The 27,498-nt window shown below is 38.2% G+C and overlaps 1 protein-coding gene across 1 annotated transcript in view; it reads left to right on the top strand.

Moving 5' to 3' along the window:
- The window catches only part of MOCOS (molybdenum cofactor sulfurase), a 226,150-nt gene that overhangs the window by 26,706 nt on the left and 171,946 nt on the right, over positions 1–27,498 (top strand). Inside the window, exon 3 of the mRNA XM_074576354.1 lies at positions 1,212–1,278. Within this exon, the coding sequence (XP_074432455.1) occupies positions 1,212–1,278 (67 nt within the window). The remainder of the gene's footprint in view (positions 1–1,211; positions 1,279–27,498) is intronic.

The raw sequence follows: 27,498 nt of genomic DNA, 5'->3' as shown, positions 1-27,498 counted from the left end.
TGTGAATAGAAATAGTAGTGCTGCCAGTTTGGAGCAGATTTGCATAGTACCTATAATGCTATGGGAGAACAAATTGTATCTTTTTAATACTGCTTTCATCTAAAATGATAACGAGAGCTCTAGTATGGTCAAATCTCTTTTTTTTTTTAGTTACATCTCTGATACTCTGAGTGAAGTGACTGTTGTAGAAAATGAGTTCATTTAACAGACACAGATGTGAGTGAAGGGGGAGTTTGACTTGCAGTTTGGCTTCTTGGTGATAATCCACAGGCCCAAAGAACTGCAGTTTAGCTGTTGCATGTGTAAATGAGGGAAAGGAATGTAAGTAAGAGAGATTCTCACTTCTAAATTGAGAATATTTGAATTGGAAATTACAGAAATGCAACACCAGAGATGAAAAGTCTAGGTATTAGATTTTGGGATTTGAGCTCTAAATTTATTATTCTTTTTAACATCTTCACTCAATAAATTTCTGCAGGGTGATTTTGAAATTTTAAAAATAGAGTAGCTAATATTGTATCCTACTGCAAAAACTGTATTAAATATAGCAGTTTTTATCTTGTTCTTTTTCCAAACTATTTAGGCATGTTCTTTAAGCATTTACTAATAGGAAAGTGTGCTGTGCCTGTGTGGATATTGATGTAATCTTTTTTGCTTAAGAAGGTAAATTCATGCCCTTCTTATGTGCTGTCTTAATTGTTAATACATGCCTATGCTGAGCTGTGCCAAGGTGGCTACTAATTTTGCACTATAATTTATATTTTCATGAGCTACTTGAATTTCAGAGAGTTAAAAAAAAAACAGAGTTAGTCCTGGTGTCCAGTCATCAATGTCTGTTACCTCCAGGTGCTGTCTCTTCTAAAATGCTTCTTAGCTAGTGCACAAATACATTTATGAATGTGCATTCTATCTGTAGTTTTTCCTAGTACATTTGTGCATAGGCAGTTGCATTTTCTTTTTAAGGGAACTGTCTAAGTATTAGTAAGAGATCCAGCTGAAGTTTCAAGGTCTGTCGTAATTGCTTTCTTCTGTTATACGTCCCTTCTCTTGACTAACTGCTGTAAGGAGCTTCAGGGCATTGCTGTGAAGTATACGTTAAATCTTTCTTTGTCATCTTTTCAGGCTAGCTTGGTATAATACTTTCATAAAAGAAAAAATTAATAGCAAAATTGTGATTAATGATTAACTTCTCTATCTCTGTTGTCTCCTAGGCAACCCTCATAGTCAGAATATCAGCAGCAAGCTGACATATGACACAATCGAGCATGTCCGATACAGGTAGAGTTATCTTTCTTTCAGATTTTGTATGCTGCACTTCATAGTTTTCATTTTGATTAGGTCTGTGCTGTTTTGATGACTTTGATGTGATGTCATTTTCTGAGGATCATCTGTCACATCTAAAGGAAACACCTCAGTTTTAAACCACAAGATACTTGGACAGTCAAGTGTTGGACAAAGTCAGTCCTTTTTCTCCCGGATGCCCCAATTCTCAAAGTTCTGTAGTTAAATTAGTGCTGTAATATAAGTCTACAGTTTTAATTAAGATATAGAAGTTGAAATCTCAAAAGCGATTATTAGTAAGATGGTATGCTAAGATAGAAAGGTGGAACTAAGCACAAGGACACAGTTAAAATACAGATTAAATTAAACAGGGCATAATGGCTTGTGAGAATTTATAAAAACCTTATGGGAATGTGTACACTGTTTTACAGCAGGTACTTACTTCTGTTGGAGTAATAAAATACCTTTTAAAGTAGTTTTAGTGTAATTTTTAAGAGCAAAAAGAAAAGGTAAAATTGAGCGTTCAGGCTTCTGGATATGGGCCAGAAAGTGAACTTAATCTCTAAATAAGGTATCCCCCTGAAAGTTCAGGATAGTGTGTGCTGAAAGTACACTTCTCACCATTAGTTTACACCATGAAGGAATATACAACTTAGGTACTTGGTTGTTGGTTTTAGGGATTTGTTTCAGGTAACTCTTGCTATTTTATGAAATACGTCTTTATTGAAGAATATGTATTCTTTGAGTTTATTTGCCTGCTTTTAATGGCCCTCTGTGCAGGGAAAGAAGTGTCATGGATTCCTTTTTGTTTTATCATCTTCCTTAACGAACAAAGATTTCTCCAAAACACACCACAGAATTCAGATCAATAGCAGTGGAACTATAGCATTGTAGTGTTCATAGTTGTAATGAAGAAAATCTGCCTTACACCTTTCTGGTGCTTTTTCTCTGACTCCACTTTTATAAGGGTGTAAAAAAGCAAGTTTTCTAGCTGGCTCTAACCTGTTTCTCCCCCTCCCCCCGCCACTAACTTTCTGGAGAAAATATTTATATCTCTTTCTTTCAATACCCTCTCTTACGCTGCGCAGGATGACAACCTATTAACGTAGGGCCAAATGAAATGAAAACAGATGTTCCCATCTATGAGGAACAGCCGTTTTCAAAAGCAGACACTTATAGCCAGGTGCAGCAATACCTACAGCCCTGCAGAGTTTCCTGAGCATACCCGTGTTCTCTCATGCAGCGTTAACATTCTGGTTTCTGTTTATTCTCAGTGCTATTTCAATGTTGCCATTTAATCGTTCTTCTTATGAAGGCACAGTAGAAAGTGTAGCTGTTTCTAGAATAATTACTATTGTACTCTGCGTTCTTCATTGTTAGGGAGTAAGGAAATAGATCTCCACCATGTAACTTATATAGATTACTTTAAAAGAGCTGACATCTTCAGCTTGTGTTATTTTTGCATCCTACTTTAAATAAGCGTGAGACTTCTTATAAGAGCAGGACAGGAGATAACAATAATTGTACCAATGTTTCTATGGGTTTTCTTTTGTTTTAAAAAAAGCCCTCTGCATCCAAATGAATATTTTCAGTATGGCACCTAATAGAATTTGTCATTTATCCCTATAGAAATTCAGCCATTATTCCCCAATAAAAATTTTAAAAGCATAGTCGTCAAAAAGGCGTAGTCATAGAAATTCAGGAAGAAAATGCCCCAAAACCACTGTCAGTAAGTCATCTATCTAAAAGGCAATAAAAGTATATTAAAAATCTATACTTCCATGCCATTGCAGCTAATCAAAATAAGCAATATGACAAGACAGTGAGACAGGCAGCTCTGTCCTGCATCACAGCACAGAGCATATTTCCTTAGCGAAAGAATAAATCAGTGGGTAGTTTCAGAAATCTTAAAATTAATTGCTTGCTTATAATTCTGCTTTTGGCACATGGCTGCAGCCAGAAGTATGGCTTTTTTTCAAGTGTTTGACCCAAGACAATCATCTTGGGGTCAAACACTGGAAAAAAAAAGCCATATTGGGGGGGGACTCGTATCAGAGCGTATAGAGATAGGACGAGGGGTGGTGGTTTTAAACTGAAAGAGGGTAGATTTAGACTAGATATTAGGAGAAGAGAAGGCTCTGGGGAGACCTTATTGTGGCTTTCCAGTACTTAAAGGGGGCCTACAGGAAAGATGGGGACAAACTTTTTAGCATGGCCCGTAGCCATAGCGATATGACAAGAGGTAACAGCTTTAAACTAAAAGAGGGAAGGATTAAACAAGACATAAGGCAGAAATTCTTTACTGTGAGGGTGGTGAGGCACTGGAACAGGTTGCCCGGGGAAGTTGTGGGTGCCCCATCCCTGGAAGTGTTCAAGGCCAGGCTGGATGGGGCTTTGAGCAACCTGGTTTGGTGGAAAATGTCCCTGCCCGTGGCAGGGGGATTGGAACTAGATGATTTTTAAGGTCCCTTCCAACTCTAACCATTCTATGATTCTATTATTTTTTTAATTATTATTTTTAATGTGATTTTCTGATGAGATGACACAAGCAACTAATAAAAACAAACACAAAACTTAATTACTTGTTTATATTTTTGGTGATAGAAGCATCAGAATAGACTTTCTTAATCTGGCAGTGTACACTGTTTCACAGTACAAAGCTGTATGATCATATTTGTTTGACAGACAGAAACCACTCTTGGAACATGGATTTGCAAGAAAATAATATAAATAATTAAATATTTGAGTCAATGGATGTTTTCTACGATTTACAAAATTACAGTAATCAAAACGGCTTACCTCTTGACCAACTCAAGTACAATAAGAGTAAAAATAAGTATTTTAGTCTTAAAAACATTGCATCTTTTTACTTGAAATGAACTGCTGACATATTTCTAACATTGTATCTCAACATTAACCATGAATGACACTGAGAAGAGGAAGTAAGATCTGTAATAAACCTTACCTAAATGTATTAAATGTATGCATCAAAAGATTATAGATCCTTTTTATGACTTTACTTACGGATGTGTGGAAACGCCATTGCTCCATTTCCGTGCAGCTAAAGAACATGAGTGCAATATCTCCTTACGGTGTTGCAGACATAATGCAACTCAGAAATTCATTACATTGAGTATTAAATAACCCTTTTCCCATATGCAAGCATTTTACAATACTAGCTTTCTGAATATTTTAAAACATTGTCCTTGTAGATCTTACACTTGCAATATCAAATAGTGCTGCAGTGTCTTCTAAGCAGAGCCAGACTGAAGTTTTAGCGTCGTTTTATGTTTGTGGTGTGTTTAAGATATGCAACAGGATGCCTTTTTCATTTAAACACAGCGTTGTTGAATTTAATAGAGTTCTGATGTTCATCCTTGAACTTTCAGGTACTATGAAATATTAAACTTAAGCATCCTTTGGGAATTCAAATATATATTTAAAAAAAAGCAAGAAATTTCAGCTAAGATTTCAGCACCAGGCATCTCCTAGATGCTGACAATATGTGTATTATAGAATTTTCTCACTGAAGCTAAAAGGATTTGGCATTGAGCTAAATGGGATCAAGTTTAAATATAGAACCAAAACGTGTATTTCTATAAAGGCGTCTCTCAAAATATGCCATCTAAGTGAACTATAAGAGGAGAATAATCTCTGTGGCCTGTGCAAAAAAAGGTGCATGGTCATGCACAAAATGTGAATGGCTTAGTATTTTAGAAAAATATTTACTTCTGTGCTAAAACACACAGGTGGTACTGGACTTAGGTAAGGAAGCAGTCTTATAAATGCTATTTATAATTTCATTTATATTGTATTTGTAGAGATCATTTCATGATAGCAAGGTAAAGCTTTACATTCCTTCAATAAGCATTGTGCCTTGCTTATGAAATAAGTTTCCATTCCAAGTCTTTTTTTTAAATTATCATGTTCTGAAATGGTGCTATGCTTTATTCCCAGGTTTAAGCAGTTCTGTGTCTGAAAAGAGTAATATTAGAACTGATGTACATGAATGTACATGTATGTACATGAAAATTGATTGACCTCTCCTACACAGTAAGAAATGGTAGATACAGTATCTGCTTAGTATTGATTTGTCCTTTGCAAAGGTCATCGATGGGAGACTGTACAGATGAGTGACATGCGAGTGCTGCATCCTGTCCTCCTTAATGGTACCTATCAACTTGAAAACCTTGTTTCAAAACTAGGATGGTTCATCCCCATTGCATGCTCATTTTATAACACCATTTGCAGGTGCTGCTTTTTCCTGATCCCGCTGCTCAGCTGCCAGCATAAGTCTGAAATACCACAGTTGGTGAAGTCTTGCAAAAAGAGACAGAGCTCACTGGGGTGACTCTGTACATGACACATGGGAGAAGAATTAGATGATAATTATGAATAATGGACAGGTTTTTTTGGAAGAGCTTGATAATAGGCAAGAGGGGTGATCTTTTTCCTCATGGTTCATGAAATGGTTTTACATAGGCGTGCAATGAAACAATCCCAGTGTGCCCACTGTGAGCTGGCTGATACCTAGATGCTGTGCTTTTATGCACTGAGCGACAACAGAGCAATGGCTTTGGTGCAGATGCTTCTTGTTTCTCCTGGCCTCACCTAGCCTTTTATGCAACTGTGAGAACTTAGGTTTTTTTATTCTTAGCACTAAAAGATGGTATGGATAGTAAACTTAAAATGAAGACAAAGGACTTCGGTTTATAAATAGTTGTTTCTAGGAGTCAATCCCTTACTTTTGGTGAGTTTACTCTTTGGAATCCTGTGCAAGGTAGTAAAAAGCTTCTGGACAGGGTAACAGGTACTGATATTTTTTAATGAGTTCGGAGACTGGTTTAAGAACCGACGAAATCGGTCTGATTACCTTTGGAGCTGTGCTCCTGGACTTTCATCTCTGTTTTAATAAATTCGTTAACCATTAACTTGATAAACTGAAGCTTTAGAAAGGAAATTGCTAATACTGTCTGTTAATCTTCTGGTAGTCACCTTTATAACTTTATGGTTTGTATGAAGAGATTGCAGTAAATAAAATTTGTACATTCATGGTCATGGTCTTTAAGTAATCTTTGTTGCAAAGAGAGCCAAATCTGGAATGCATCATTTATTGAAAGAAATAAATATTTCAGTAAAATAAATTAAAATCTGGAGGTCAAGATTATTACTTTATGAACACAAAGGGTGAAATGCTTCTGGGCAATTCTGAATTTAATTTGTATGGGTGGTTAGAGGCTGTTTTGCAAAGAGGTCTGAAAAAGGGTGGATACGACCTTTAATTTTTTTCCTTCACAATTCAGAAAAAAACCTCAGGAATCTGCTTTTATAATGTGTCTGTGACAAAGAAGCAATCGAGAATAAGTCTAAAAGTGATCTTGCTGTGCCACTGCTCTCTAAATAACATTCAGAGTAGGGAGAATGGTACAGGCTTACTTGGATTCAGGCCACCATGTGAGTTTGTGGTTTTTTAAATGCACACAGCCTCGCTGCCTCCTCAGCTGCTCTTTTGGCAGGGACCTGATGGCCTCTGTGTCTGCGGGGAAGCCTGCGAGAGGGCACCTGAGCTGATGAATGAGATATTCCAATTGGAACAAAATACATTAATAAAAATAGTGACATTTCCCCAATGCAAATTCTTTTTTTCCTTCTCTTCATCTCGTTGCCTCTTTCAGGGTTTATATGGAAGTTTTTTTCCCTCCCTCCGCCATACAATACTTGTAGAAGAAATGCAGTATTTCTCCTTCTTCTAGATGTGGAGTTGCTTCCTAAGGAGCAGTACAGTGAGACACCAGTCTGTGACTTTTCTGGTAACACTTGTTGCCCTCACTGTTTAGTGAGTAGTAACATGGTCCTGTCCAGCTGTTGGGAACCCGAGCAGTCCCTTTGCTGGCTCCAGGGGAACCTGACAACCTCATTACTGGCCTAGATGATGGGTTTTTTTTTAATAAAGGCTTTTGGAAGACCAGATATTTAGCAAAAAAAGTAATTTCTGCCGTCCCCTGTGCTTGACAACTTTGTTTTGACTTCAGTGCACTTCTGTTTCTCAGCATAAGTTATGTAGCATTGAAGAGGTGCTCCATTTGCTTCAAGTGAAGTTACGAAATTTTGAATGCCATCTTGAGTTATGTGTGTTGTCCAAAATTCAGCTGGTATCTTTTCTCATGTCTAGTTTTTTTGAAGACTGGAGACGCTTTCTGTTTTGCTCCACCATCTGAAACTTATTCAATGATCCTCTACCAGGAAGTGCATGACCGATGGAAGTTTAACCTATGCTGTTTGTATCTTCTGTTATATTTAACATTGTAACCCTGGAAAAAGCCTAATTCATCTATGGTTTTAGAAGCACAGAGATCATTTATTACTGCACCATTTTAAGTAGTCTCTAATAATCTTTCTGTGAAGTTAGCAAACGCAGTTTTGAGCTCCATTTTGAATCTTATTAATTTAACTTGTAAAGCAATCTGAATACTTCATCTGTTGTTATAATTAAGTTGTTGAAGAGACACTACAGCATTCCCAAGGGCTTCCCCTGGTGGCATCTGTGTCTCCATGAATCTGAAATTCCTGGTTTCACTACTGCTGAAAGGCAGAGCTTTTTGCACTCATCCTTATATTTGCTACCTGAGCCCCACCTTGCTGCAGTTTTAACCAGCAGACTTCAGTCCTTAAACAGTCATTACTTGCATAATGAGGTTTTTTTCCCCATCCAAAAGCATGTCAATTCTGACTCTACTTACTGTTCTGTTTCCTCAGCTCTTTGGTCCCGTTTTTGTTGCACGCACTTCATGATCCTGACTCGATTTTTAGTCCTTTAAACAGTGGTATCCACTGAAATGGTTGTCACTGTGAACAGGGGCTTGCTAGTTCATGGCATATTATTTACATTTTAAATATGTATATATATTTCTAAACTACTGGTGAACTTTTAGCCTCCTGAATATAGTGATGTATTCAGGAACATCCTTTTTTTTTCCTCCAGAAGCAGCTGTGATCTGTAAGTAGTGGCAGCTTTGGGGGCAGGTGACTCTGCAGTGTTTGTGATTTCATTACTTTTTTTTTTTTCTCTCAGTTGTGATGTAGCCTGAGAATTATCTTCTGTCCCTGTTACACCAAGTATAACTGCATCTGCCTTCTCATCTCGAATAATGTCATTGGTTTTTATGCGTTCTTCCAGACTATCTGTAACTCATCTAGTCTTCTTACAGACAGAGCAAACATTTTTGCGTTGCCAAACAACAGCACATGCCTTTAGCTCTCACTTTCTCTGATGAGCAGGTTATTTACAGCACCCTTCTAGATGCTGTAGTTCTAAATGCTAGGGTTTTTTTTCTCTTTTGCTGCCCTCTGCAACCTGCTGTCTTGCTGAAAGTGTGAAGGCCCAGTAAGGGTTTTAGGGTGCCAGGTTTCAGGACAGCCAAGTCATAAAGGCATCCCAGCTGATATGGTCCAAGAGTATGGGAATGCACATGAACTTCAGGGTTTTTGTGTCTCATCTCCTGCTGTTACATGGTATTTCTAATCTACTGTTGATGATCTTTTCCCCACTGTGAGGGACAGAAAAATGCCTCTTCCACTGCCTCATGAGAAGCCAGTGTCCTTTTGTTTCTGGTGTGTATGCTTTGGATTTTATGAAGACTCCCAAGGCTTGTAATGAATCCAGGGTTCACAGTCAATAGCGTTCAAAAGAGCTTTTCAGCACTCAGGCTTTTCTCAGCCATCCTCTTGCCACTTCTTTTCATTTGTCTGTCTTTATCTTTTTGAAGGTGTTTAGTATTTCACTACATTTTTGGCACAATACTTATGGATGGTTTTGATCGCTTGATTTTTATCTGAAATCATGTAAAGACACATTTACAATAACTGTTATTACAGTCTGCCGTTTTAGCTCTTTGGGTATTCCCGTGCTTTCTAACTGGAGTAAGAAACTGTACAAATCTCTGAAGTGTTGTGGCTGAGGCAGTGTGTGAAGGCCAGGACTGAGCCTGGATTAAAACAGACCTCCTAACTCTACTTTGTTGTGTTCTCTTATGTAAATAGTGTGCTACAAGTGGATAATTTCTGTATTATTGTCCATGACCGCAGCATAAACTTTGCCTGTTTTTATTTGTAACGAGTTAAATGTGTTGCAGTAATAGATTGAAAGGAGTTTGTAAATCTGTCAGCAGCAGATTACCTTAGTCAAGGAAGAAGCCTAAACAACCATGAAATAGGTCAGGTAACCAAACTTGCCTGAGCCCAAATGGGTATGAGCAGTTGCCCTCCTCCCTCCTACTTGGCTGACATAGCTGCTCAGAGGAAAGAGGGAGGCCTTCCAGTAGCACTTTCCAGCTGTCTTGAGTGGCTATCTCTGTAAATGGGGTGCTGTTGCTTCTCTTCACGTCTCCCTCTTTCTTCTTTGAGTAGGAGAAAGTTTTACCACATGCCAGCCTTACAGGGCACAGTCTGGGCCATATGCATTGTCTGAAGGCAGTGCACGAGGGTAAATTTCTGTCAGTCAGTGAGAAATCCTTGCTGTGTGGGATAGAGTCCAGTAATGGGTATAATATGGTGCTTCATTTGTGAGAGGAAAGTAAAATAACCTGATGTACTTTATAGACACAGGTAGAAGTAAGAAAGCTCTATGGTTTTTCAACACATTGAGCCATACCTGTGAAAATTTAAAATCAAGGATACATAATGTAGCTCACAGTAGCAGGTCAAATGCAAAAGACTTCATCTGAAAAAGCATGGAACATTCACAAAATGCTCCAAGTTTATCTGACCATGTTTGCCTATTTAAACATCCAAATGGGATGGGATCGCTATAGCAAATAGTACTGGTATTTAGCGTTTGTAATGAACTTCAGAATGAGTTTGATGAAGTATGCTTTTAGTATAAATTGCAGTTAAGCTGCACTGCCAAAATGTGATATTATAGGTGGTATTCTTAACAATGAAGTGCAAATGAAATTCTGCCTGCTTTTAATTAAATAAGCACACACTCCACTGAGTTTTGGAAATTTAATTCTCTTAATCTGAAGTCTCAGGCCCTGAACAGCTATTGTAATTTGAAAGATAGCGCTGATACGTTTCAAGGCTTTTTGTACTTAACAAAATACTCGTGCTGTTTTCTTTTGTAAATTTGGGGCCCTTTTGATTTCTTCATGTGTGTGAAAAAGAGCTAAGATAACCTTCTTCCTGGTTGTGGTCCATGAAAGTCAGAGCTGTAAGCATGAGTATCAATGAAAGAGCTAAAGCACCTGGATTCTGGTGTTTCTGCTGAGGGGTTGTGGTTGTCCCCTAGGGACAGCGCTGTATGTGAGGAAGGCAGGCCTGGCGACTCGGAGCCGTCACAGGCCTTCCAGAGTGGGAAGGGATTGACCACAAATTCTTGCTGGGAGGGTGCCCTGCTGATTTTAAACAGCATGGCTTTCATAAGAGGCTGGAAAGCCAGGTGGCTGAAGATGTTCCTATGGACAGGTCATAAGGCTTGGAGGAGATTCCCCTGACAGAGCCTCCAACTAGACGTAATAAGTTTAGGCATACTAGTGCTAATTACTTCGTTCTCAGTGTTGTGAGGAGATCTCCACAGCTGATTGAATAGAGGGGGGAAAAAAAGGAAAAATAACTGTCAACATTCATGTGATACTATGCTTTGAGTTATGTGCCTTTTGGGAGAAATGAATATATGCTTCATCCTTTTCCGCTCTCCCTGATTTCATTATTATATGATTCATGTTACTACAAACTAAAACAAAGATGGATATAAAGTTGTTTAAGAACGAGAAATACAATTTTATTTGACAAGGGTACATGACATGAAGTAAGGTCTTGTTAATTAGCTAGTGTGTAGAAAACGCTAATGTTTCTTGTGTTTGGTATAGTCAAATTTAAATGTTTTGATGCTGGTTTTTGCATACAAAGACGTGCATTCAAACCATTTCAGAACATATATAAGAGATGGCAGTCTTTTTGAAAATGTTTGTATGTGTCATTTATGTTTTGGAGTCATCTCAGTTTTATTTTCACAGCCTGAAGTATTTTTTGACCTCCATTATAAGTAATTTAAAAACAGTGGCATATAACATTTTCTGTGGCATTGCGTGACTTTGATTTTCAAGTCTAATTGAGGTTTACTTGCAATGAATTTGAGCTCTCAAATCACTTAAGCCATTACTGTAGCAGAAGCATTCTGCCTTTAGGGTGTACTTGTATTTCTACATTAGCAGAATTGTGTTTTGTACCTCTACACTGAAATTCCCATATCAAACCCAAACAAGAGAAATGGAAATGAGATCCTCTTTTTTGCTCCCTCTTTCTACGTGGGAGAATTTTGCTGGAGTGGCTGTATTGATTTGTTATCATATACCTGACCAATGTGGCAGCTATGGCAGTAGAATTAGGTAAATATGGAATTAAGCATTTGGGGAAGCTATATTCAACATAACTTTTCAAGAAATCAGAGTTATAGTGCGCAATTAACAGCTTAATGGACCTTTACCTCTTCTAGCAGCTCATTTTAAATGAGACAGATTGCTTGGCAATGTTTAATAAAAAGTTTGATTACATACAGTGTGTAAAATGAAGACTTTAAAATTAAGCATATTCAGAAGTAATTTCTCTCCAGCACACGTGGGTCGCTAGAAGAAGAGAGCGTGTGTGAACTTGATAGCTTAGAATATAATTACTGAGGTGCGAAGCATATTGTAAGTCATTTAAAATTCGTGAATGGCAGCTCTGTGGGAAGGTTCAGTCACAGCAAAATATAAATGTTGCTAAAGTTGTTTTTACAACCACACTGAAAGAAATCACTGAAATGGTGATTTATTCTGCGTAGCATACAGTTCACTGCCACTTTCTAGAAGGAAAAGAAAAACCAGCAAAATACTGTTTGGTGAACAGAGGCCATCAGACTTATCCTTCATTCATTCTGGTGTGGAAAAGCATTTGAAGACAGCTTTTAAGGGAGCTGCGAGATGAGTTGCGACATAAATCATACTTTACGAGCTTTGGTTGTGTACTGTTACTGTCTCCCATGGCCTCCTTCCATGCCTCTTCCAGAGGTTCACCCTTGGTACTGAAGCCAGCAGACTGGAGCTGCTGGTGACAGTCATTTTTTAAGTCCAGATGCTGGATGTGGTGCTGTGGACACGCACATGACGCTCAGTGCCAGCTGTGGCAAAGGTGGGTAGTTTTTGGCAGGCAGTGGGGCAGGCAAATGGAGGTGGTCAAAACCACTGCTGCCAGACTCACAGCAGCTCATAATAATGGCTGTAGCGTGCAGGATGCCTATGGTCCCTGCTAGGCTGGTGTCCTGTCTCTGAAAATGGGTAGGTAAGATGGCAAGTACTCCCCTGGAACGCGCCCATCGGTCAGTGGTCTGAGTGGATGCTCAAATTGCTTGAGACTTGCACTGACTTGTTGATCTGGAGCTGGAAAGTCCAGGATCCTGGATATCACTTGGTAGAGAACAGCTCTCAGAAGGTTTTACGTCTGGGCACATAGTTCTCACCTGTCTTGTACATTATTCCCACTGTTAATGGTGTTGGGGGAGTTGTGGTAGATTGGTTTTGGCTGTATGTAACTCTTCTGCTTTTGGGTCTAGCACAAGTGTGTTGCCCACTAAAAGCTACCGGTACAATGTGAAGAAGAAAATGAGAATCTTAAATTCTTCCTAGCAAATTATGAGAAGATTATTACTGCGTTATGCAACATTTTAGGGTCTGTTAGACCTATTAGAAAATGAATACGTGTTCCTCCGCTGCATTGGTAGTCACACTGACACTGAACTTTCTGAACCTACAGTGTTTGTAGTTTGATAAACACAATCTGTTATATGCTAATCGTATTACATTTACTTATTTATGTAGGTAATTTTAAATGGCGCCTCTCACCATTGTACTAGGTGCTTTGCAGAAAAATTAAAAACAGAAATTACATAAGCTACCTGCAGTGGGTACAGTAAACTAGGGCTGCTGATAAAAATGACCATGAAAGCATATAGCTGAGTTATCCGAAATAAAACTACAGACGCAGAGAGGTATGCAAGTCAGGAGAGAAGAACTACTAGTCAGATGCAAAATTAAATCGTGGGTTTCTGTGCTCTGTTCTAAGTCCCAGCAGCAGTTTGTACCAGGCCAAAATGATTAATGAACTGGAAATGGTGTTCTAGTGAATTTAATCATGTATTTTCTACATTTCTTGAATCAATGTTTCTTCCCTTTTGCTTAGCTCCTCTGCTCTAGATATTTGTTCACAGGTTTATCTGGTGATTTAATAACAACGCAAAGGGATTGTTACATTTCCCTTCTGCTGCTGTGGGCAGGTGATATGGCTACAGGAATGAGTTTTGCTAAGCAGAGCAGCATTGAATACAGAACCCTATTTTGTGCTCTGTTATACCTGTGTAGTCCCTGTGATGTGGCTAGAAGGCTGGTAGTCTGAAGGGAAAAAGAAAAAAAAAACAAATTCAAATCTGTGGATGGTTGGCTACTGAGGTACAAAACTCTTTGGTCTTTACATATGCAATTTTTCTATTTCTGTGGAGCGGACTGAGATGGGAGGCCCTAAAATAATCTTGAAACCCCAGAGGGTTCTTACACTTTTATGCAGCTGCCATGATTTTATTTTTATTGCTTACATTTTTCTCCACTCCCCTAGCCCACTCTTTAAACCCAAGTTTTAGGAAAAATTCTGCTTGGGAAGTTTCTCAGCCATTTTCACAGCTTTTTGCTGCTGAGCTCCAGATTTTAGGACTTTTAGACATTCTTTTCTCTCCTCTAGTTTTATTGCACAGAATAAGACTGATCTCATATTATTATTGTCCAGGGAAGAGTTATACTTTAAGGAGAAAAGACATACTGACATTCATCACCGTTTTCTGTGATCTTAAATTTTTTTCCTGCTTGTTTTCTATCATCTAAAGTATTATTTTCTCACTTCATAGGCTGCACTGGTTTTACCTGAATGTTCTAACTCCTCAGCCCCTCTTCAGTGATTTCACTGTTAGCGGCATCACTTTGAGATATATTTCCCATTTAAAAAGAACTATATGAGCTCTTTTATGTCCTGATATTACCTATGTAAAATAGATCTTCAAACCAGCCCCGCTGCTTCTGAAAAGCTGCTAGAAAAGCAACAGCCCTTAAAGCTTCTAGCCAGGTGCCTCCCTTGAAAAGATTTGAAAGGGATGCTGTGGACATCAGGATATATATGTATAATGGCAGCAGACTTTTAAAAAATACTCTGCCTTGCATAAAATGCTAACCATATAATAACAAAACAAACCCAAACCCTGGAATAGCATTTAAGATTCCTGCATCTCTGCCTCTGTGGGACTCCGGTCCTGCAGCTGGATCTGTATCTTACATCTGTGCAAAGGCTTGGCACTCCCTTGTCAACAAAGGGAGACTCCTTGCACTGACTGGGAGATTGTGGGTGTTAAAGCCCACAGCTGGGACTTACGCTCCCAGGAGGAAACCTGACATGGTAGCTGTAAATATTGGGAGACTTGCGGTATCTCCCTTTTCATTTTTGAAAGCTTCTGGATTGACAGTACTAGCGAAGAGTACAGTGGGCTTGTTAGTAGGCTCGAATGGGCATTTTGCTTGACTGCCTGGTGCTCCTGTGTGGCTTGGCTCCTGACAGATGGCATGCTTCATAGCAACAGCCTGCTCACTTTTTTCCCCACCAGAGGTACTTATTTGGGTGTATTTCAACTGCAGCTGGTAAACCCAGCATCTGTTTTATCCTGGACCAGAGGTCTCTGAGTCCTCTTTCCATCAGTAACACACTGATCTGGAATTTGACAGCATCCTCAGGAGGAGCTTGAGGTAGAGATGTTACCAGCGATTGTGTCATGACATAAAGTTACTCTGCATTCCCCCGAAGAGGCTAAAATTATCACTTGGGTTTGGTTTTAGATCTTCTGTGAGTTTTTACTGTGACAATTTGCTTGTAACAACAGGACAGAAGTCGCACCAACAACAGAGAGTTCAGGTTGGATAATCAGAGGGAAGAGAATGCATGAAGCTGAAAAATATAAAGTAGATCCTATGTGTGCATGTCTAGTGGAGGTTGCAAAAATATTTTCCTAAGTAGCCTTCTCTGCCTGATTTGGGCCAAGGGTTTGAAACTTCATTTTTTCCCTGAGGATGCCACTAACCATTGGTCAAAAGACTTGGACCCTGAAGTACTGTCTTTATCCAATTAATATTAGTTATATGGGAAACAAGTACAAAGTGGAAGAAGATAGATGCACATTTTCTCTCTCTCTCTCTCACCTAGATTGTGTGATACTGGAATTTTCCTGAGCTTCCTGGTCTCAGTCTCTCAGACAAGGGAGTTAAAGCTCAGTCTCTTGCATAATAAGCCCTGTAGCTGGTTTTGTAATGGGGTTTTAGCTACTCTGGGATTTCCTTTTACGTCTCCTAGAGTGTTTGGGTTTATCCTGTGTGAAACATGGAAAACATAATCACAAACACCTGTGGGTACAAGAAACACTGTTCTCCCCAAACCCTTTCCTGTTCAGCATTTGGTTTTGTAGACAACCTGGAACAACCTGTGAAGTTTTCTTACTTTGGTAACTGCAAAGACCCATAATACTACCTGGACGATGTACAACTTTGCAGCTGTTGCAATATGAGACTTACTCTGTTTCTGCCTAAGTCACTGGAATTGGTTTGCTGACAAGGACAGGAAGATGTGCACTGTTGTTCTGGTAAAATATTAAAGCCCCCAGAGGTACCTAATATATAAAGGTGTTTTTAATAGTGGATACATACATTAATATGGTGTCCTTTTTTTTGTCCGGTGAGAATCGATCCAAACTTGTCTTCCTTTTGTCACTGATTTTGAATTTAATTATCTATATGTAAGGATCTCACATTGATTGCACAATATAAATGCCGTGTAGCTTTGAGCACAAATGATGGGCTGGTAGAAATTTAATTGCTTACATTATTTGATAGTAGCTGCAAATACGTCTATGTAAATTATGAAGGATCCGCATTCCTGATAAGAAAAGTTCACTACGGTTTTTGTAGTCTATTCTATATGCACAAAACTAGAGAGACTGTACTGCTGTAAGTGGCCTCTAATTTCTTTTGATAACTCATGTGTTCAGTTGTCAGACAGTGTTTGTTTACGTACCCACTATAGTTTGGACGTGCTTTAAGAGGTGGGGCGCGTTATTTTGTTTAAATTTTGCACGGAAATCTGTGCAGATGTTATGCAATGGATTGTCTCCCAAACTGCGTGGGGATATGTTGCCAGTACCAAATATATACTAATATCCTTTTCCTCTAGTCTCCTTATCTTTCATAAGCCCCATGAACCAAGAAGGGATTTCCTTTTGCAGGAGAGCTGAAGCAGAAGAGATATTATACATTATAATAATTAATAATCCTATTTAAATGAAAATGGCTTGTTATTACCATTACCAAGAAAGAAAGCAACACCACATGACAAATGAATGCTCAACTATAACCATTATCTGAAAGTACTTTTGCTTCCTTGTCCCTGTACAATATTTGAGTTGATTTGAGCAAGGAAGAAGACAGGGAATATTTAGCCTTGTGGAGCAGTGCTGGAGTGTCTGGTTAATAACACCTGGAAACTTGCTACCATCTGAAGCATGCTGAAGTCAGTTCTTTTTAGAAGGTTTTCTGAGTTGCAGAGATAGGGGTTGGAGAATCCCTCATTCTTCAAAGAGGATTTTCCATCAGAAGCAAGGATATGCTTCTTTCTTCTGCTCACAGAATTCAAAGATAGAGGATTGGAGGAATCCTGTAGATTTTCCAAAAGCTGTTCCTAATTCATTACTGAATCTCATAGAGTTTTGGCATTGTTAGGGTTCGTGTTTCCGTGACAGAAACTATTTTAAAATTACTACTGCCAAAATCTCTGCCTTGCTTGAATTCACATATGGTAGAGGACGGACAGTCCTTCATTCAAATAACTTAGTATTCCCTTAACACTCAATATTTTAAGGTAGACAGTGACAGAAGAGGGGAGATCCTGTTTTTTTCCCTTAGTTTGCAGACAGGCAACTGTGGTACAGGAAAGTGGAATGACTTGCTCGAGCTTACTCAAGAGATTAATGTATGAAGTAGATCCACAGATCTATGAGTCTCACTCAGTAGCTGAATCTCCAGACAGTGTTTTGTGTTGTACAGAGTGTGTATATGCACAAAAGAAATTCTCTTTAATCAAAACCAGAGGGTTTTGATTATTGATGTACAATAATACCTGCATTCCTTCCCTCTCTCCACCTTTGTTGAATTTTTGTTATCCAGTTGTTATCGCTGGAGCAGCCTTCCAGCGAACAAGGGAGAGACAAGGTCTTCTGCATCCCTTCTTCCTTGTAGTTGCTGGGCATGTACCATCCTTCCCATCCCATTCCTGTAGTCCATGAGTATATCCTCAGAGCTGCCGATTATAGCTGTTCACACCATCACTTGGGCGGCGGCAGCAGCAGCAGAAGAAATCTGGTGGATTTGGCACTGCCTTCCTAAAGACATCTGGGTTGTGTCTTTCTCTGCTGTTTAGGTACCTCTGCTTTATATATATATATATATGTCTGTCTGTGTGTGGGTATGTGTCTGTATATAGATATGTAGGCACACATAGAAATTGTCAGGAAACTCATACAGTGTTGTTACATATTTGATGCTTCTAACCGATAATAATTTGAGGTGATTTTATGACCAAATAGTTGTGCTAAGTAACTGAAATGCTTGAATAACACTGTAGTCATATCACTTAAAAATACAAAATGTTACAATGAAGACTCGTATCTTCAGACCACGTCCTCCTGCAGGAGAAAGAATTGCTGGACAAGCATAGGTTCCCCATTCTTCTGGGGTTTGGGGTAACCCAACATCCTGGCCCAGATTTCACTTCTACCCCTAAATCTTGAAAGATTTAAAAACTGAAAAGAAATGATGTTTGGATAATTTGATGTTATTTGACTTTGGCCATTTTTTGTTATCTTAAAAGTGAACCAGAAGATCGTAATTTTTCATTCGTGAAAGTCAAAGCGTTCCCTACTGTCTCTCCAGACAGAACTTGACCTTGCAGAGTGCTATGGCTAGATGAAAATAAACCTTCTGTGAGCTTCCCTGCTTCTGTTGTGCACAGAGGTAGCCGCAAACCTGCTTATTATTTTGTTGATTTTTGTGTGTGCCTTTGTGAGTTCTCAGTGTACAAGTATGTGCTTATCTACCATCGCCTACCTGAAACGTGAAAGAAATTTATATAAAAGCCTTTGATTTTTATCCCATCTGAACATTAAAAAAAAAGAAATTCATTTGATACAATAAAATGCTGGGGGGGGGTTTGGAAATGGAATTAATTTTTCTGAAATGCTGATGTTGGGGAATTTATTATTTTTTGTGTGACAATCTGATATAATTGGACATAAACTGCTAAAAAAACTGTTAATTAAACTGATCGCATCATTTTGGCACTATTTGTATACAAGCTGGTCAGTTTAGTTCGCTAATTTTAACTACCTCAAGTTGAGATTGGTATCTAAGGTAGGTAGAATAAATCACTTTTTAGGGGTGACTAGTGTAGGTTTAGATGATAGAATTAGGTGAAGTGAATCCAGTCCCAGAATCTAAAAAAGATTATTTACTGTTTGTATTTTGATGGTGTAATTGCATTTATTGAAGAAAACATACATTTTAGTAAATGTCTGGTCCAGAATTTTAATTTGAATTACGTAGGGCTTCAGTGCAAAAGCAGGTCAGTGGGGAGAAAGATGATGATAAGAAAGGAATTATTTTATTTTTTTCAATGACAGACAGAAATGTTGGAACTAAGATTGATATTGGCAGCTGTTATTACTGCTAAAAGTGGCAGAAATAGTCATACTACCATACCAGAGAAACCTGAGTGAAGCCGTGACTTACATAAAACAGTCTACATCTGAGAAAAGCAGGAAAATGTCATGAAGTCTTTGGTGTGAATCCTGGCTGTGTTTGTGGGAAACAGTCAGCCCAGCTCCGTTCCCGCTGGTTGGTCATCAAAGATAGCCACTGCATTTCAGTCAATGAAAACTGTAAGAAGTTGGTAGGTTTGGGCTCAATCTTTTTTCGTGGGGAAGGAGAGGGATAAAGCAGTGCTGTTCTTTGTCACTGTATTTCTTTCTCTTCCAGCTGTGGGGCAGTAAGTTTCCTGTGATCAATATAAGCAACTATGGTATGGTCTGTATCAACAACTCCAGACTGTGTGACTGGAGACAGTATGTAGCGAATACTCTGTCCTTCATGAATTACAAGTTTGGCACATCATTTAATTTGGAGTCCAACCTTAAAAAAGGAATAGATTTTGCTCACAAAAAAGCAGCCATGACAAGGAAGGTGTAAAACCAGAATTTTATTCCACTTGACGAAACCTACTTAAAGCTTACTTTTGCAGAGGCTGTGAAATAACAGATTAGTAAGAGACGATATAATTCTTAGTGCAGAGCTGATGTTTTAAGTAGCTAGGTAGGAATACACGGCGTTACTATCCTTCCCTCTGCCAAATAAGTGAAAATGAGAAGAGCTCTTACTTGCAGAAGCCTGTGCGTTGTTTTTGTCTGTGCTGTAGCCCCTTTAGGGGAGAACTAGTAGTGCTAGCAGCATATCTGTGTGTTTCACAGCCTGCTCTTTAGCTTCTTTTGAATCTACAAATTTTTGGAACAACTCAAAATCTTTGGAGAAATAAAACTATTTACTGAGAGCATGTTATTAAAAACTTGTAAGACAATCAGATACATAGTTATTTTTATCCACCATTCAGTATAGCTGTGAAGCTTTTCCACATGTTTGAGTTGTGGAGAGAGTTTAGGATACATTAAAGTGTTCTTTCCTTGAGAGAACATGCTAGACAGTTTTTTAGTGGTGGTGTAAGATGAGCCTAAGGGCTGTTGTTTTGCAGTTACCCATGGCTGTACAAGCCATGAAATGGTAAAAATTTTACCCCAGCTCTCAACAGCGTAAGCTGGACTTTAGTATTAAATATTAAAACAAGACGTCTGCCTGCTCAGTTCTTATTTTCACAAATGCCTTCCTCACTGCAACTCGAGCAAGCAGGTATGAGAAAGAGGAAAGATAACCTCACCTGTACTGGGGCTCCCAACATGGTTCTTAAGCTACAGCTCAGCCAGTGTTAATAAAACAGGGAAAGCTTCAGCTGAATCTTTCATTTGCACAGGACTGTTGTCTTATCAGAAGCAATGAAATTGATATATGTAATGAATAATTTTTCCCTCTGTGCTTGGGTCTCCTTAAAAAGGAGAGAGCAAATTTTATTTTTTGAGAAGTCTGGGCAGGAAATTTATAGAGGGAATATATTTCTCACCTAAGAAAACTTATTAAAGGAAAATATTTAGGCGTGCGAGTGTGAAGGAGCCACAACTGCAGTGGTGAAATGTAGACTAGGAAATGTTGCAAGGAATTACACGCTTGTCCAGTATTCTGCCTAATTAGCATTAGGCATGTTTGTGCATGTAAATACAAGCTTCCCTCGGGTATACTTTGCTGTTCACACTCAGAGTGAAACTCAACCATGGGACATCTACTAATGTGCCAGCTGCGTCATTAGTACGTTTAATGCATCTTAAAACATTGTAAAGCAGGAATGTACTTCAGTGAATAATAAGCACTGGAGAGGGAGGGGAATATGTTGGTTGTAGTCTTACTAGAGTGCTCCTGTCTGAGGTGTTCCCCTGGTGGTAAAATGTGGTAGTAGCAGAACGTAGCCCAGCAGGATTGGTGGTGATCCACACGCTAGATTATTCAAAGTACAGGTTTAGGCTATGCCTGAAGTTAAGAGACAAACCAGAAATGTGATACTGTAGGTAACATACTCAACACAGCAGTGCAAATTAAATTCAACATATTCTAATTCAGCAAGCGTACACCTCACTGAGTTGCTGAAATTTAATTCTGTTAGGTTAAATTCTCAAAACCTGAATAGCTATTGTGCTGTGCAATTAAAATACTATCTTGCTATATTCTTAAGTGAGGTTTCCATATTGAAGCAGCCTTGCTTTTTACAGCCTGCTTGGTCAAATTTTTGAGTACTCTGTTTCTTCAGATGTTGTTGAGACTTTTATGTTACATTGTCCCTTAAATGTAGCACAGGACATTCAGTGGATTATTATTGTTATTGCTAATATATCTTAAAAGTTTGCAATTAGTAGATCTCTGTGTCTGTAACCTTGTAATATTCCCAGTATTACAAATCTTCTGCAAGATGTTGGTTAGCAAGGTTAAAACACTAGTTATATTAGAAGTTAGAGAGCTAATCATAGATTTGGTGTTTGCAAGAATTACAATTCTTCCTAATACACCAAATTACATGATGCTAGGTTTCTGTTCTAACTTCTTGGAAACTGTTTCCCTCCATGTAAAATATGGAGAAAATATATCATCAAGTTACAGAGGTATTCTGAGGCTTAATAAGAGGATACTTTTTATCATTTTAAGATATCTTAGTGGAAAAATAATATATTGGAACAAATTACTTCAGAAAAAAAAAACCAAACAAGATTTAATTTTGGAAATATGTGCAGCTAAACTTTATAATGATCAACATTATAGAAGGAGTGTGTCTTTAATCTTTGGACACTTTGAGACTTTTTTACAGATTGACGTTTTCTTAGAGTAAGTATCTCATGCTTATACAAGCAGCACATATTCCTTTTGATGGTTTGCTGTGAAATAAACACTGCTAAAATTCTGTAAGGTCAATATACAAGTGCAGTTAACAAGACCTAGGGCCTTGTCAGTACTCAGAATTGCACTCTAAGTCGTTTGAAAATGTGTTACGTCATTGCAATGCATCACGCATACAGTTGAGGTTTAACCTCTGTTTGTATTGATGTTGCTATTGTTTGTTCTTCTGAAATCCAGGGGAAAGGGGTGTTCACAACCTGTACTGCTTTGCCTTCATGATAGCCCTTCTGAAATATTTGCTTGAAGCAAGTAAAACAGAGTATTGATGAATGAGCCATCCAGGAGGCTCAGAGAAACAAACCACCATTTTCAGAGTTCCCAACCAGTGGTCTAACTCCTGGACCTTGCTCCCCTTGCTTTGCCCTTGAAGACAGCAAACACTAGCAAAGTCTGTCCAGCTTTTACTTTATTTTAATTCAACCTTTTAAATAACGGTATTTAAAGATGTGTGCTTTTAAGCATGGACAAGATATGCAAAATATATTGGCATTGGTTTTCCTTTTCCCCTTCTGTGAAGTTTTGTGCCCTTTCCATGCCTCAAAGGAAAAAAAAAAAAAAAAAGGGATGGGGACTTGTGCCCATTCCCCTGTGCATGTATATTGGCTTTAAGGGTTTTGCTAGTTTACAGTGATGATGACTGGGAGGACAGTCTCGTTGCGCGTGATGCTGAAATGCATTACATCTTTTTTTAAAGCTGCTGGGGGCGCGGTGGGGGGGAAGAGTCTAGAATAGCCCTTTTTTTTGTACTTTGTGGGTTTTTTTTCCCCCCTTGTGTAGGAGAGAAGGGCACACAGTTGGTTGGGATCTATCTATGAAAACCTAGCAATACAAGTTAATAATTGACAGCCATGCTGCAAGTAACAGTGGCTTCTTTGTAAGCTAATCTGCATTGTCTTTGTGACCTGGGCATTTTGGTCTTGGCAATGAGGTGAGGGCAGGGTTTTGTGACTGTGACCTCTTGTACATTGATTTCAGTTACTTAGTCCACTACCCGGTTATACTTTTTTCTCCTTCCATGTTCTTTCCCCACAAAGGGTTAAGTGAGGCAGCTTGCATTGATAATTTCTAAATAATTCAAGTCTGATTGCACACATTGTGAAAAATGATGGATTTTAAATTACACACATTTGGAACTAATTTCTCCAACACACAGATGGCTTGGATAGACAAAAAGAAAAAGGGAACCTAATAACTTATTGAAGAGGAAAATATGTACAGTACCATTCTGACATTTATGTAGCTTGTTGGGGGACTGCAAATGTGTCATTTACATTGGCCAGACTTGGTACAGTTCAAAAGTATTCATTCTTTTGTGAAGCTCAAGTAACTTTATACTAGTTAGCTTGGCATCTGTACTGATATATGAAAGATTCAATCAGTACAGTATTAAAAGATAGCAACTTTATTAATACAGATCAACACAATTTCATGGAACACAGATCTTGTTTGCTTGAGGCCATTTTCTGAATTTAGTTGGTAGAAGTAGCTGTTGAGATAGTATACTTCTGATAGGCATTTGACTTAGTGCTGCACAGCGTTTTCGTGTCTTTATGTTTTAAAGGCTCTGCACACAGAGCTGAAGACAGATTTTCCTTCTACAGAATAAAAATCTGTAATTTGGAATGAGTGACTCAAAAAGGTTTGAGATGCATGCAAATAACTGATATATGCTGCACTTCTGCTGCTAGCATATATAAACAGGGGGGGGTTAATCAAAAGGGATTGTTCAGCTTGTTGAGGAAAACTGGCATGTGCTATGCCAGAAAGAAAGGATGCATGTAAAAAAGTATATTCTACATTTTTGTTTGTTTGTTTTCAGTGTAGGCATTTAAATAGCGGCAAAGAAAGGTGAGTTTACAGGATATAAGACAGTATCTAAGATGCAAAAGAACTGTGGCGTGGACTTGAATATACTAAAACTTTTGTAGACATAGTGAAGATACTCCCATGGAACACACACATTTATAAAAAACAAATTTTCTAAGATGAGAAGGCACCTTAGAGACCCCGATGTATGTTTTGTACTGTTTGCTTCCACTAATAGTTCCCACTGAAATCAATAAAAGTGCATATAGAGCAAGATAATACTCAGTTTAAGCTAGGGTGCCTTAACCCAACCAGTATAAATATGTGTCAGATGAAACAGTGGAATGTGCAAAGCTTGTTTGTACGTTTACTGAAGAGGTCAAAGTCTCAGATCACCTACTTAAGCCATGTATGTTTTTTCTCCCCTTGGCAAAAGAAGCTGTATTTTATAACCATTCTTTTTTCTAAGTTTTTTTCTTTGAATTACAGTAAGGAGTGTATATAGAAGTATACCACAATGCTGAAAGTCAATCCTCTGAAATGAATTAATCTTGTTTTCATGTGGCCATCGATAAAGAATCTTTTTCACCAGGAAAGATGCTTTGTATCTGTTGCTGAAGGATTAATGTATTCTGAAAGTTGGGGAAAGCTGCTGGATTTAGTAAGGCTATCTGCAAATGGCTCTTGACAGGAAGAAAAAAAAATTGGTGACCACTGAAAGCCCCGTGGCATTCTGTGGCAACTGACAAGTTGTTTTTCTTAATGGCATCGCAACTTTCTCTTCTCTGACACAAAGTACCTCTGTGAGACTTGAGACTTGACCTGACTTGCTTTTTAATAGAGAAGTAAATAAGTTGAAAAATACCATCTTCAAATGACACTCTGAAACTGATATTTAAGACCCTAAAACCACCGTAGCTCTTTCCTTTGGGTGGAACATGACATATTGCAGTGCATTCTTAGGAAATATTTTCCCACTTAAACAGCTATAAGCAGTAAGATTTTCTCTTGTTTTATTTCTAATGAACTGCTTCAAGTCTCTTTCTGGGTAGCGTAATGGAATCAGTTGAGATAGGAGGAGAACATTGGCTAGGCAAGCGGAATAAGTCATATTTGAATTTCAGTCCAATTTGAATTTCAGTGGCTTTGAGCAGAAAGGTTAGAGGTCAAAAGTTGTCATCTTTCCATATTGTTTAAAATCTTTCTGTTTTCTAATCAGGTCTATTTACATGAGGTAGGTTTTACAATTTGCACCTTATGTGATGTCCAAATTATGTGTTGTGAAAATCACATTTTTTCCTGTTGCATCACGAACTGTAATTAGTCAGTGTCTTTTGACACCTGAGGAGGATTACTGTTATTTTAACTGGAATTAAAAACATCTTTTAAACACTATGCGGACATGGCCTATCAGAATGACACAGGACTTCCATTTCCTCAAAAGAATTTTTATTTCTGCCGTGTTTGGGAATAGAGACTTTGAAATTTATGTTCAGTCACAACCAGTGTACATGTAATTCCTTGCCTAAGTATTAAAAAGAAGATAAAATACCTTTGAAATTTGGAGCTAACTTTATGCCTTGCCTGTGTCATGAGATTACATTTTATTTGTATGTACAGTTGTTTATTTATTGACAACAATGCAGCGATCTTTCAGTGCAAGGAACAGATACATCTCCATCTTCCTGGAACACTGAAGTCTAATTGCTGATTATAGGAATATTAGATGTTGAAAAGTTCACGATTTTTTTTTTTTACTGAGCTGGAAATAAGAGTTCAGAGTTACAGGTGGTGTTTCCAGTTAGAAGCAATTGTTTTTCAGCACCTACAGTGAATGTGAAGACACTGCTCACTTTTCACGATGATCCAAATAGGGATTTAGAGCTTTTGTTAATTTGGGGGTTAATAAAAGCTGCTTTTGTCAGTGCCATGAACTTCAGTGATTTTTGGATCTGGCATTTGGACATAAGTCAGTGCCACCATTCTTACTGATTTAAGTTAGATGTAGCCTTGCAACTATTTATAGGAGTACAGTCTTTTTCCAAAGAGACAAGGATTTATATGCACATCCTCCTTGACCTCATCTTAACCATTTACCATAATTTTCAAACTGCAACACATTGGTGGTGTTCTGAGAGGTTTTTACATATTGAACAATCACAGAGAACACGTCTGAGTTTTTATCCAATTGAAATCAATACATCTTGTCTAGTTTTCGTGACTTGCTAGTATTTAATTATCTTCAAGCAAATAAAATTGATTACACAATATAAGAACCTTACAGCTTTGAAGCAAACTGACTGAGTGTTTAGATTTGGCTAGGATAGCTATCAATGCTGGTGGCAAAATATAATTAATACAATTTATTAATATTTTTGATTTGGAAGAACAACTTTTAATAACTTCGAAGGACTTTTTACAGCTGTATCTTAGAATTAAAATCCATCATAACAGTGAAAATTATTGTTAAGGGTATTTTTTTAGATCTTCTGTCCCAAGTTCTTGGTTATCAAAGGTGCTTGTTCATATATGTATGTTCCTTATGTTTTGGATTTAAAGAAAACAGCCTTACAGTTTGGTCCCTTATTTCAACTTCTGTAATTATTGGTGGAGGAGGTTTTAAGCTTGGGTCAAAACTAGAGCAAAATCTGTAAATATGTGCCTAAGTAAAGGGTTAAATGAGCTCTTCTTGCAAACAAGAAATGTACAACTTCCATGTACGTGCATATCTTGTATGAAATCTCTAGATGCCGATAGAAATCCTTCAGCTGACTATAAAAAAAATGTAGATCTTGTCCCTAAGAAGACATTTCACTGCTCTTCATTTCATATTTCTTTAGAACTAAAGTGAAAAAGAAGTCTGTGTAGGGTAAAACCTAAACATAGTGAAAGGAGAGAGACAATAAAGGGCATCTAAAATGCCAGTGCAGCAAAATGAAGGATATTCCAGAGGGAAACAGGATCGAAGGAAGGAAGGAGAACTCTTGGTCAGGTAACAGATGTTTTCCCTCAAGGATAGCGATAGAGCAAACACCAGAGGGGCAAAAAAAATCTAATGAACAGCAAAATTTTTCATTTCTTTTCTTTTTCCGTCTACTCCCGATGTCAGAACAATTTGTCTAAAGAAGTGTGACAAGAACTATCACCTTCTTTTATATTGAAACAGCACCTAAGAAAACAGATAGTTAATTTCAAATTTCCACGTAGGAAGAGAGAAAATGCTTCCATTAATCAGATCACTAGCTGTATCAAGGGAAGCTCCAGCACAGCCTAGTGCTATGCATTTAGTTGAACCTCCTCCAAAGGGAGTGTTGTATGGGCCAACATTGATAGTTTTCTCCTTTCCATTGCTGTAAACAAGAAAAGCAGCAGCAAAGTGCTTTACTCCCTAGAATGCTCACTGAAGTAGGATAGTAGTAGAATATTCATTAGAGATTTATCTACATGTTTGTGTTGTGCAGGATAGTTATGAATTTAATGTACCTTTGGTACATGAGTAATTATGTGCTTGTTCTCGGGCTCCCTTGCACAGGCTTCCTTATTGCAGTTCCTACCTAAGGTCAGGCTGTGCACTGACTTGCAAAAGAATTGGATAAATCCATTTAACACGGAAACAGACTTTGACATTTGGCTGGAACAGAGGTTTTTTAAAAGGACGTTGCCAACACATCAGTCAGTTTCCGTGTGATAAATACGTTGT

Source organism: Larus michahellis, chromosome 2 (genome assembly GCF_964199755.1).
Source record: "Larus michahellis chromosome 2, bLarMic1.1, whole genome shotgun sequence".
NCBI classification, from domain to species: domain Eukaryota; kingdom Metazoa; phylum Chordata; class Aves; order Charadriiformes; family Laridae; genus Larus; species Larus michahellis.
The sequence above is the reverse complement of the archived record's forward strand: the minus strand, read 5'-3'. Positions and strand labels throughout refer to the sequence as shown.